This window comes from Crocuta crocuta, unplaced genomic scaffold, assembly GCF_008692635.1.
Source record: "Crocuta crocuta isolate KB4526 unplaced genomic scaffold, BGI_CrCroc_1.0 scaffold61, whole genome shotgun sequence".
Lineage (NCBI taxonomy): Eukaryota > Metazoa > Chordata > Mammalia > Carnivora > Hyaenidae > Crocuta > Crocuta crocuta.
In genome coordinates this window covers 10,730,603-10,742,571 of record NW_027528369.1, presented here as the reverse complement: position 1 = coordinate 10,742,571, position 11,969 = coordinate 10,730,603, and the positions used below count along the sequence as shown (strand labels likewise).

The following is an 11,969-nucleotide window of genomic DNA, read 5'->3' as shown; positions in this document are numbered from 1 at the left end:
GGGGGGGGCGGGGGGGGGGGGAGCAGAGCGGAGCAGATGTCCCGCTGGCTGGCTCAGGCTTTGTGTGGCCGGTCACACTCACCCAGGCGCTTTCCTCAAGGCCCTGCTGAGGAGGAGCCCCGTCCCCGTCCCCCGTGTCCACACCTGACCCTTCGCAGAGCTTCACCCAGCACATGGCAACCTGGACAGTGTCCAGGGGCACGCAGCCCGCTGCCCTGCGGAGCCCACGCTGAGTGGCCAGGCCTCGTACAGCCTGACATTGACCGCGTCCTTGGCCTGCGGGGCCCAGGAATTACCCAGGCCCGCAGGTGGTTACGAAGGGGTTTTCCACCGCCTGGGGTCAGCCTCCCAGACCTTCCGGGGAAGACCCCCCACACCCAGATGACAGTTTTCACATCTGAGAGCTGACGGGGCTCCAGTGGGGCCCCAACACCTGCAGCCGCCGCGCCTGGGACCTTGTTAGAAATGCAGGCTCCCCAGACCTGCTGTCGCATCAGAGGCGGGGGCGGGAGGCTGACCTCTCTGACTGCGCCTCCAGGGGATGCGAACCGCTGCCTCAGGGCGGGGGGTGGGGGAACATGCCACCCCCTGGTCCCCAGGGCAGCAAACCCAAGCTCCCCAGCAAGGACCCCAGCCCCATTTGGGCTGAATTCTCCCAGCTACATCCTCCCCCCACCCCCCGGCCCACCTGAAAGGGGATGACCCAGGCCTGACCTCTGATCCCAGGTGGGCGGGCCGTCAGCCACCTGGGAACACAGCTGGGGCTTATCTGGGCCCTGGGATTGAGCCACCTGGCCATCGGCTGGGGGTCCTCCACCTGGGCCCCGCGGCGGAGGCCCAAACCCAGCGCGGCTCCCTCCCCTCCCCTCTCTGCTTCACCGCCTCTCTCTCTTCTCCCCTCCCCCGGGGCCCCGTGGCCCCCTGCAGTGGACAGGAAGGACAAGGCAGCAGCGATGCCCGACTCTCCGGCCGAGGTGAAGACGCAGCCCCGCTCCACGCCGCCCAGCATGCCGCCCCCGCCGCCCGCCGCGTCCCAGGGGGCCGCTCGGCTCCCCTCGTTCACGCCCCACACAAGTGAGTAACCCTGGGGGGCACTGGGTGCGCCGCGCTGTTTGGGGCTACGGTGAATCGAGGCCTGTGCTGGGGCACCCGTAAACGCCCAGCGCCGGGTCCTGGAGAGGGAGGAGCTCACCGTGGCTCAGAGACTGAGTGTGGAGGTTCAGAGCCTCGCTCGTCCACTTGGTGGCTGTGTGGCCTCGGGCAGGTGGCCACAGTCCCCGACTCACGGAGCTGCCGTGACATCAAGTGAGTCAGTGCAGGCTTTTACCGAGTGGCCTGCACATCGTGCGTGTTTTCTCAAACTTTGCTGTTCTACTTGGAGCTCGGAGAGGGACCGGTGGTCCCTGCCACCACCCAGCACCTTCCCTGAGGGCTCACGAGAGGTGGCGCTGGGCTCCACGCCTGGCTGTGGTGGGGGTGAGGGTGGCCAGGCCCCGGGCTCAGCCCCGGCCTCAGCTGCAGGGGTGTGGTGGGCAGACTGGACCTTCGGGCAGCGTGTCCCTGGCCCCGAGCTGAGCCTCTTGGCACACGCAGCGTCCCTGTGTGGCCTCCGCCATCCACACACTCACTGGAGGCCTGTTCCCTCGTCAGAGAAACGGGGGACACCGTGACTTGGGGGCCCTGGGGCCCAGGCTTGGCAGTATGCCAGCAGCGGAGGGAATCCACACGCCGCCTCCTCCCCACGTTCAGAGGCCGGAAAGCCCCAGACCTGGGGGCCCTTCCCCAGACTTTGAAACCCGAGTGAAGCCCATCTCTAAGAGGGAGATTGCAGCGTCCAGCACGATGTAAGACCCTCGGACACCCTCCCGCCCACCCCCGAGCCCGGGCCGGACCGCACGGTCTGGCCCGGTGCCTTTCTTCCCCGCCCGTGAGCAGTACTGGTGCTGCCACTGGAGGCCGGGCAGTGGGGTTCTTAGGGCTTGGGGGTGACCCAGCCTACGTCTGGAGAAAGGTGCTGGCCGTGGAGCCAGGAAACGCACGTCCAGGGTCAGGCTTGTAGGGTGCTGGCTCTGAGCCAGTCTCCTGACCTCTCCAGGCTGTGGTCCGGCAAGTGGCTCGATGCCACGGGCCCCAGGTGTGCCGCCTCGGGGCGGGGACGGCCCAGCGCACACAGGAGCCCTTCCCTGCACCTTCACTTGCCCTGGGAGGGTCCCGCTTATCTTCCTACGGAGCCAAGGCTGAGCCAGGTCCCCGTGAGCAGTGGGGACTGACGGGATGCCTGGCCCCGCCCCCTGCCTGGCGGGGGCCACTGCACACTGGTGGCCCTCGGCGCCCAGGCCTGGGGTCTGCCTGCGTGGCCGTGGCAGGCAGGGCCGGGGCCCAGCCGGCCTTCCTCTCACACAGCCTCTGTCCGGCCGGGTCACATCCATCCACCAGACAGCTATCTACCTGACCCCTTTTGCCTCGAGGGGGAGTCCGGCCCCACGAGCAGCTCCGAAGAAACTAGACCCCGGGCATCCACCCGAATGAGCCCCCACCCTCCAGCGTCGGGCTCCAGGCCAGAGCGGTGAGCGGGCTGTTGGCCGGTCTGACCCAAGGCTCTGAGCGGGTCACCCAAGTGTCAAGGACACGTCTCCTTTCCTTCTTGGTCCAGGACCCATGTTCTAGAAAGCACAGTCTGGGAGCAAGGTGTTCCGGGTCAGGGACAGGATGGGGCCTGTGTATGGCTCAGGGCCCCCCCACTGGCCTTTCTGAACCCCCCCCCCACACACACACACCCACAGCACCGCGGCCTCACATTTCTGGAGTGGAGGCTCCGGCTTCGTCTGGAGCATGGAGGTTACAGGTGACCCCTGGTTCTTTTCTAAGCTGACACTTCAATGTCGTCGGGCTCCTGGGTCTCTGGCCTCCTCAGAGGGGCCTCAGACTTGTTCCCTACGCCGTGCACCTGGCTGGTGGGCGCTGGGTTCCTGCCCCGAGATCCCCCAGCTTCCCCAGGACCGGCCTGTGAGCTAAGCCAGCTGGAGACTGGCCGTGAACCGTGGCTTGAACGGTGGCTTTTCCTGATGACCGCCCTGGGCACAGATTCCCTGGGGGTTTGGACTCTGGAGGTGGTCGGGATGGCTGAGGTGACTCTGGGAAGGAATTTGAGGAGCTACTCTGCAGCTGGGAAGACCCTCAAAGGCCCATCCTGTCCTTGTTTACCCCCTGTGACGGGGGGCTCACTGTCTGGACACCGTCTATCTTCTTGCAGCTTCTGCCTACTAACTCCAGCTCAGACAGTCGAGCCTCTTCCTGTCTGGTGCTTCCTCCCTTCCTGGTGGCTCAATCCTGGGCTTTGCTTTGGACCCACGATTGGCTTGTCTGTCAATGGAGACTTCAGGCTCTATGAGCTTGGGCTCAGGTCCCCTGAGGATGGTGCCAAGCGGGGGTAGAGACGCCATGTCGGTGGAGACACCAGAATTCTTGTAGACTTCTAGAAGATCCTTCTGGAAGTGACCCTAGGAGACCCCCCGCCCAAACAAGCCCGTTATTTTACAGTGGAGGAAACTGAGGCCCAAAGAAGGGAATGGACTGGCCCGAGGTGGTGACTGAGTCCCGACCCCCAAAACTGCTGTCAAGAGGCAGAGGGGGAGGGGCCGGCTGCAGGCGCCCCCCAGGGCGGCCCTGCCCACCCACCCGCGCTTTCCTGACAGCGTGTTTTTCTTATTTTGCTTACAGATCGAGAGGACGGGCCCACGATGTCCCTGCCCCATGGCCGTTTTCATGGCTGCTTAAAATGGTCTATGGTCTGTCTTTGTAAGTAAAATAACAAAAACCGCGGCCTCCTGGGAGGCCCTCCCCCCGGCACCCTCTGCCCCCGGGAAGGCCACGGCGCGTCCCCCGCCGCCTGCACACCCCGATGTGTCCAGGCTGTCCGTTAGTCCTGCCTCCCGCTCCGAGTAGAGGGGGCTGGGCAGGCGCAGGAGAGCAGAGGGCAGTCCTGAGGTCACACCCAGCCCTGCACTCACAAGCTGTGCAGCCTCGCGCAGGTGGCGGCCTCTCTGAGCTCCCTTTTCCCCACCACAAAATGGTGGATAAGACAGACCCCAGGGTCATGAGAAGGTCAGATCTCGACAGCACATCAGTAGCTCGGCCGCCTCAAGGGCAGGCCCAGCTCCCACCTCTCCTGGTAGGGTGACTCGAGCAGGTACTACCACTTGAGCCTCAGTTTCCCCGCCTGTAAAATGGTGGTCATCCCAGCACCTAGCGCCAAGGGCAATTGCACGGAGACGGAGCTGTGAGATGCTGCTGGGCTCACTCAGGGCCCGGAACATGCTGGGCGCTCGGTCACCAGCCGACGCTCCGTCAAAGCCTCCGGCCGCAGCTGGCACGCGTAAGGGCTCGAGGGCCGTGCTCAGAGTTTGTCTGCGAGCGACCGCGGTCAGGACAGGCCCGACTCTGCAGCAGTGACCCCCGCAGCCCCCAGGCTCTGAGCAGGAGCTGGCAGAACGTTCTGGGGTGTCATCCATGGCCTGCGACGCTGCTGGCCCAGCTCTGGTGCCCGGCGTGTCCCCGAGCCGCAGAGCTGTCAGGACGCGTCATCCACACCCGCGGGGAGAGGGGCTGGCGGGAGGGGCTGTTTGTCGGGTTCCGCATCCCAGCACGACCCCCGGCCAGGCCACGGGGCCGCGGGAGCCACAGGGGTGCTCGCGTGTGCCCCCAAACCTCAGCTGGGGACACGTGTGCGGTCTAACTTAGTAACACACCTGTTGTGGGAATGAAAGCACTTGTGGCCGGGGGTTATTTTCGGCGTCTCTTTAGCGGGTTGCTGAGACTACGCGGGCAGCCCGCGGGAGGGAACACGGGCGAGCGAGGGCAAGCGGGCCGCCGGAGGACCCAGGCGCCGAGGGCAAGCTGGTAAGAAAACTGCAGGGAGCTCAGGCCCACACTGGGACGGCGGCCACAGGGTGGGGGCCCAGGAGGTGTAGACGGCCACACCTCTTAGAAGCCTCTAGAAGATCCAGACCCCGGGTGCTGGGCCAGCTTTGCTGGGAGGAATGAGCCCCTGCTGTGGTGAGGTCTCCCGTGGCAGCAGGCCACCTCCTGGCCTGGCCGGGGCGATGGCCAGTGGCCGTCATCCGTCTTGAACAGGGCGTGTGTGTGTCAGGGTCCCCCATGGGGCCGGCTGGGCTCGCCAGTGGGAGAGAAACTTAGCACCCCGGCCGGGCCTCCAGGCGCTCTGAGGGCCCTCCGGACGACACCTCGGAGAGGGTGGGGACGGCGATGCCCGCGTGCTGTGCCTGGTGCTCACTCTCCATCGCAGAGCGAGGGGCACCTGGAATGCTTCCGGGCCCTGGAGGTGCCTCCAAGATCGTCCAGAGCAGGGGGCAGACGGGCTCCCACCGCCTGGTGTCCCCCGGGGCGGGGAGAGCGGAGCTGAGGACTTGGGGCCGCGTTCCTGCAGCCCGGAGGCCGCACAGGGGTCCTTGGGCCTTCGGTCAGCGCTTTCCAAACCTCTGCTATTGATGAGTGATCGCCCAACACACAAAAGCAATCAGGGTCAAGCATTTCAGCCCNGGGGGCGGGGGGTGGGGGTGGGGGGGGCAGAGCAGCAGGGTGCCGGGCACCAGCCCTCGGGCCCCAAAGCCCCACCTCTGGTTCAGGCCAAGGGTCCATTTGCGAATGAAGAAACTGAGGCCAGGCCCGGGTCTCGCCCTCCTGGGCTCGGCCAGGCAGACGTGAGGCCACAGGCAGGATGCCTTCTCCCACGCCCACCAGGGCAGAGCCGTCGTCTGCTGCTGGGGGCCTACTGCGTGTGGGGTCGGCCCGCAGGGGGAAGGCAGCCTCGGGGGCCGTGCGGAACGTGCGTGATGCTAGCGAGCCTTGCCGCCCGTGGATCGGTGCCTGGCTCGTGGCCGGCAGCGCGGCCCCGGGGACGGGCGTCTGCGGGTGTCACTGACCAGCAGGTCTGCGGGGAGGAGCCAGGCGTCGAAGCTGGAGGTGTGGAAAGTGCGTGGGGAGAGCAAAGCCATCCAGCCCGCGGACTCGGGGTTAAGAGAGGGCATTCGCTGAAGGGCTCTGGGGGAGGGAGGGGACGGGCCGGTCCTGGAGCCCACAGGGGACAGCGCAGCCCCGGGGCCGGAGGCCTGCAGGGCACGTGGAGGGGGGTGGCCGGGACCCAGGACGGCCCTGGCTGCAGAGGCCCGGGGCCCAGGGAGGGGGTCCTGCACGCCTCCCCCTCTAGGCTGGGGGAGCCAGGGGTCTGCAGAGGTGGCTTCCCAGCACCTGGGCAGGATGGGCAGGGCAGGCGGAGTCTGAGGGGCGAGCCCACACCCCCTCCGTCAGTGTAGGCGCTCTCTCCGGGCTGTTCCTGGGGGGCTGCTTCTCAGAGCAGAGCCCCATCCCCCGCCCCCGCACTCCAAGGCTGCCGGGTCTCAGCTACCGTGGAAGTGGCCGCTGGAGGTGGCCGGAGCCTCGGAGGAATCCCTGGCTGAGGCAGCAGCAGCCCTGAGCTGCTCACCTCCCCGGGCTCCCCAGTCGGGCATGAGAGCATGGCCTGTGTGCAGAGGCCTGGCTGGACGGGGGGNGGCCCCGGGGACGGGCGTCTGCGGGTGTCACTGACCAGCAGGTCTGCGGGGAGGAGCCAGGCGTCGAAGCTGGAGGTGTGGAAAGTGCGTGGGGAGAGCAAAGCCATCCAGCCCGCGGACTCGGGGTTAAGAGAGGGCATTCGCTGAAGGGCTCTGGGGGAGGGAGGGGACGGGCCGGTCCTGGAGCCCACAGGGGACAGCGCAGCCCCGGGGCCGGAGGCCTGCAGGGCACGTGGAGGGGGGTGGCCGGGACCCAGGACGGCCCTGGCTGCAGAGGCCCGGGGCCCAGGGAGGGGGTCCTGCACGCCTCCCCCTCTAGGCTGGGGGAGCCAGGGGTCTGCAGAGGTGGCTTCCCAGCACCTGGGCAGGATGGGCAGGGCAGGCGGAGTCTGAGGGGCGAGCCCACACCCCCTCCGTCAGTGTAGGCGCTCTCTCCGGGCTGTTCCTGGGGGGCTGCTTCTCAGAGCAGAGCCCCATCCCCCGCCCCCGCACTCCAAGGCTGCCGGGTCTCAGCTACCGTGGAAGTGGCCGCTGGAGGTGGCCGGAGCCTCGGAGGAATCCCTGGCTGAGGCAGCAGCAGCCCTGAGCTGCTCACCTCCCCGGGCTCCCCAGTCGGGCATGAGAGCATGGCCTGTGTGCAGAGGCCCGGCTGGACGGGGGGCGGGGGGCTGGGGGACGGGCACGGGCCTTGTGGACCAGAGCCAGAGAGGTGTGTGTGTGCACGTGCACCTGTGTGCGAATCTGCGTGTGTGTGTGTGTACAAGTGTGCGTGCACATTGTGTCTTGTGCAAATGTGTGCGTCTGTGTACAAGCGTGTGTGTGCAAATGTGTGTGTGCATCTGTGTGCAAATGTGCGTGTGCATCTGTGTATGTGTGCAAATGTGCATGTGTGCGTGTGGGTGCACAAATGTGTGTGCAAAGATGCGTGCATGTCTGTGTGTGCGAGCGTGCATGTGCACAAGTGTGCGCGCGCGCAAACATGTATGTGTCTGTGTGCGTGTGAAATTGTGTGTGCGAATGTGCACGCGCACGTCTGTGTTGTGTATTGCATGTGTGCACGTGTGTGTATATATCTGTGCATGCATGTGCATGTTTGAGAGTACATGTGTGTGCTGCGTGTGCACGCATGTGTTCATGTGTGTATGACGTGTGTGCGAGGGTGCTGAGGCAGGGAGTGGCGGTGGGGGGTGGAAGGCATGTGTGAGGAAGCAGGGTTCAGACCGTCAGGGAGGGCGTGCATGCGTGTGCAGAAGGCGGCAGCCCGGTGAGCGTGCAGGGGCCCCGTGTGTGAACTTACAGAGGCTCCTGGAGCAGGTGTGTGGACGGCGGGCTGCAGGGAAAGGCGTGCGTGGCCTCCGGGGCGATCAGACCAGCCTCGGGGCTCCCCGAAGTGCCAGCACCGCGTCCCACGTCCGGAGCGCCTTCCACTGTCACCAGGGCCCGCGGTCTCTGACCTCTCCGCAGACCCTGGTCAGCGAGGCTCGGGCTCCGGGGCCTTTCCCTCTGTCACTCGAAACTGAGGAGTGAGGTCTTGGCCCAGGACATTGCAGAGGGGTCCCAGGTGTCCGCCAGCCCCGGGACACTGACCCCAGTGTCGGGGCCCTGGTGGCCGCCGGTGCTGTTCCGCTGACCCTGCCCCCCCCCACACGGCCCCGCGCGTGAGGCCCGCTAAGAGCCTCCCCGGCCGGATCCACGCCCACGTGTCGCAGGGGCCCACCCCAGCCCTGTCCGCCCAGGCATGGGGGCCCTCACAGAGGCAGTGGGGCGCCTCTCGGGGTCGTCGTGGTGGAGGCGAGGGTCCCCGGCCTTCCGGGAGGGAGGACCACCTACCCCGGAAAGGGGAGGTGGACCAGCAGATCCCTGGGGCCTGTTCACGTGGACACGTGTGCGGCCTGGTGGCACGGGGGTCCCTGCGTGGTGTCCCCACCGCAGAGCAAGGCCAGAGGGCTGGGGCTGAGCCGGGGCCCGGCGTGCACGTGCGAAACGGCCTCTGCCGCCCGGCGCCGCCGTCGTCAGCCCGCCTCTCCTTCCCGCAGTGATGAACGGCAGCCACTCGCCGACGGCCGTCAACGGAGCGCCGTCCACACCCAGCGGCTTCAGCAATGGCCCGGCCACCTCCTGCACCGCCTCGCTGTCCACGCAGCAGCTGCCCCCGGCCTGCGGGGCGCGGCAGCTCAGCAAGCTCAAGCGCTTCCTCACCACCCTGCAGCAGTTCGGCAGCGACATCTCCCCGGAGATCGGCGCGCGCGTGCGCACGCTCGTGCTGGGGCTCGTGGTGAGCGGGCGGGCGGCAGAGGGGCGTGCCCCCCCCCCCGGGGCGGGCCGCGGGGCGCAGCCTGATGTGACGCGTCCCCTCCCTCAGAACTCCACGCTGACCATCGAGGACTTCCATTCCAAGCTCCAGGAGGCCACCAACTTCCCGCTGCGCCCGTTCGTCATCCCCTTCCTCAAGGTGAGGGCGAGAGGGCCCCCCGGTAGCTGGGCCCGCCGCGGAGTCCCGCCCGCTCTGGTCGGGCACCACCCTGGGCCCGCTGGGACCCTGGCGGGCGCCCCGTGGGAGCAGAGCAGCGGCCGCCAGACGCCGGGCTCTAAGACAGGGCTCCCAGATGGGCCCCGCGTTGCGTCAGATGCGCTCATCCGCTCAGCGGCCACGGCTTGAGCGCTGCCTGTGTGCCCCGTGCTGCGTGGGGCTTGGGGACACGGTGGGGAGCAAGGCAGGCAGAGTCCCTCCTGGAGCCGGCGTCCAGGCGGGAGGAAAGTCGGACGACCGACTGTGGCACGGGTCTGCGGCGACGAGGGGCGACCCGGCGCGGGCTCGGGGGCATCCGCGGGCAGCGGGGTACAGAGCCTCGCCAGCACCAGGGAGCCGCCTGTGGCTGGAGCAGAGGGAGGGCCGGGGACCGAGGGCAGACGGAGGCACGGGCGAGGGGGGTGGCGAGGTGGGGCAGGCAGATGGATGAATGGGTGTCGGATAAACAAGGGTCCTGTGGCCAATCACACGGCAAACAGCAGCCCGGGGCCTCTCCACGGGAAGAGATGGTGGTGGGCCGGATACGCCAGGGCCCCAGCCCCGAGCCCCCGAATCAGAATCTGCATTTTAACAAGGTGCTGGGTGACGCGTGTGCACACGGAAGTGGGACACACCCAGTTCTAAACCCGGACCAGCTTCTCCGTTGCAGCACTTCTCAGGGCCTTGACTCCATAGTGAGGATCACAAGCCTCCCAGAGAGGGCAAGGGTGAAACACCCCCCAAGTGGATTTGACCACGTGACCCATTACTTCTGTGCACCTCTGGCGATCAGGGTTCCACGGAACTGGCTTCCGGAGATGCCGTTTCCCTGGGCCTGCAGTGGCACCTCCAGCCGTGGGCCCTGCTCAGCTGTGTGGCTGGGCCCTGGGCGGGGCTGCCTTTAGAGCGTCTTGAGGACAGACTAGACCCGTGGCTCGTGGATCGGAGCCCTGCCACCTAGCCGTCGTGGGCCTGGGCCAGGCTGGCTCCCCCCCGACTCGGTTGCTGCTAATGCACGGTGGAGGTCACCCCCGGGGTCACTGGGAAGGGTGTGGCCCAGGCTCGCTCGCGTCAGGCCTCGTATGGGGGAACTTCAGACGCCCTGCGGACCCGCGGCAGCCCCGGAACTGGCACCGCTCCTGGGTAACAGCTCCCCGTCGGGGGGCGGCCGGGCGGGCTGGAACTGGACCCCCCAGGCTCCAAACCCCCGGCCTTTGCAGGGCCGGCCCCGGGCTGCACCTCGTTCCCTGCAGCCCCTGGTCAAGGGCACCCTTGGTGTGGCCCTCCTTCCCGCCCTCCCGCCCACGGNGCCGTTTGCGGGTCGCCAGGAGCCCTGCCCTCGCCTCCCTTCTTCCACTTACTGCTGACTCCACGCTCCCCATCTTTGGGGACACAGGGCGCCTGCTTATCCCGTCAGGTCAAATATTGACAGCAGATGTCCCTGCCTGCTCAGCTGCCCTTGTTTGCTGGAGGAGCGGGGCCGCGACACATCCGGCGTCCCCTGCGTCCGCCCAGCCGGGCTGCACACCCCGGCCCGTGGGACATGCCCAGGCCTCGCCCCGCACGCGGGCTGCCTCCTGGCGCCGTCTCCCCTCTGCCCACAGTGGTCTCAAAGGGCTCCTGGGGCTTCCATGCCTAGATTGCCCTCGTGGTCATCTGGCCAGCTGGCCTTCGGGGCTGCCAGCCATGCTCTGTGTCTGTGACACCCCCACCCCCGGCTCCGGGCCAGCAGACTGTTGGACAAGGTCACAGAGTCCATCTCCCTGACAGGGCGCAGTGACCAGGTGCCGGCTGGAGCCCTGGCCCCAAGGTCCGGCCTGGGGAGCAGCCCCCACCCCACTCACCGCAGGAGCCCTGGCCCGGCCGCTGCTCCAGCTCGGCCTCCGGTCTGCGACCTGGGCTGGCAGGGGGCTGGCACCCTCCTGGGGACCCACAGGCCGCCGTGCCAGGGCCTCAGAGCTGGGGCCTGCAGGAGAGGCAGGCGGCGCGGCCCGCTCTGGGCTTGGGTCTCAGCCCCTCCCATGTGACCAGGGGTACGGTGACCCCTCGCAAGGGCAGGGATGCGCCGGTTGATTTCTTTTTTCTTTAATGTTTTATTTCTGAGAGAGAGAGAGAGACAACGTGAACCGGGGAGGGGCAGAGAGGGAGACACAGACTCCAAAACAGGCTCCAGGCTCTGAGCTGTCAGCACAGAGCCCGACGTGGGGCTCGAACCCACAAACCGTGAGATCATGACCTGAGCCGAAGTCGGACGCTTAACCGACTGAGCCCCCCAGGGGCCCCTTGTGCCAGTTGATTTCATAAGAAGCTCACAGGACCCGTCGCCCCCGGGTACGAGCAAAAAGTCAAGTGACTCGCCCAGGGTCACCCAGCAGAGCCACGTGGGCTGACCGCCGGGCCCACCACACACAGGCTGTGTGGACACCAGATGAGGGACTTGGAAAAGCCCTCGCCCTCCTTCCCGGGGAGTCGTCGGCTCAGCGGACCTGCCGTTGCAGCCGTTTGTATAAACACTGACTTCCCTTTGGCCTGGGTTCCCGCCCGTGAGAACGTGGTTCAGGGTCGGTGTCCACATGGCCTCCGTGACCAGGTCTGCCCTGGTCTCGGTGGGGCCTCCCCTTGCGCCCTGGGCCCTGGGAACAGAAGGGGAACTCCTGCCCCCGAGGGTCTCTGACCCAGTGCTCACACCCTCCACCGGCTGCTTCTGGCCGGGGGCTCCCCTCCCCCCCCAGCGTCCCTAGACCCCCGAGTTCTGCCCAGGCCGACAGTGTGCACGCGGCGGGGCTTGCAGAGCCCGGGAGCTGCCGCCCCGCCCGGCCGGCCCGCCACCCGCGGCCCCGGCTCCCAGCTGGCCCCAGCCAGCCAGGAATCCAGATGTTTCCACTGCCCTA

General features: G+C 67.4%; 1 protein-coding gene across 1 annotated transcript in view; it reads left to right on the top strand.

The window, feature by feature from the left end:
* Positions 1-11,969, top strand: part of CBFA2T3 (CBFA2/RUNX1 partner transcriptional co-repressor 3) — an 82,188-nt gene that overhangs the window by 54,032 nt on the left and 16,187 nt on the right. Inside the window, exons 3-6 of the mRNA XM_077754193.1 lie at positions 928-1,074; positions 3,721-3,798; positions 8,606-8,844; positions 8,932-9,021. Coding sequence (XP_077610319.1) covers positions 954-1,074; positions 3,721-3,798; positions 8,606-8,844; positions 8,932-9,021 — 528 coding nt within the window. The 5' untranslated portion in view covers positions 928-953. The remainder of the gene's footprint in view (positions 1-927; positions 1,075-3,720; positions 3,799-8,605; positions 8,845-8,931; positions 9,022-11,969) is intronic.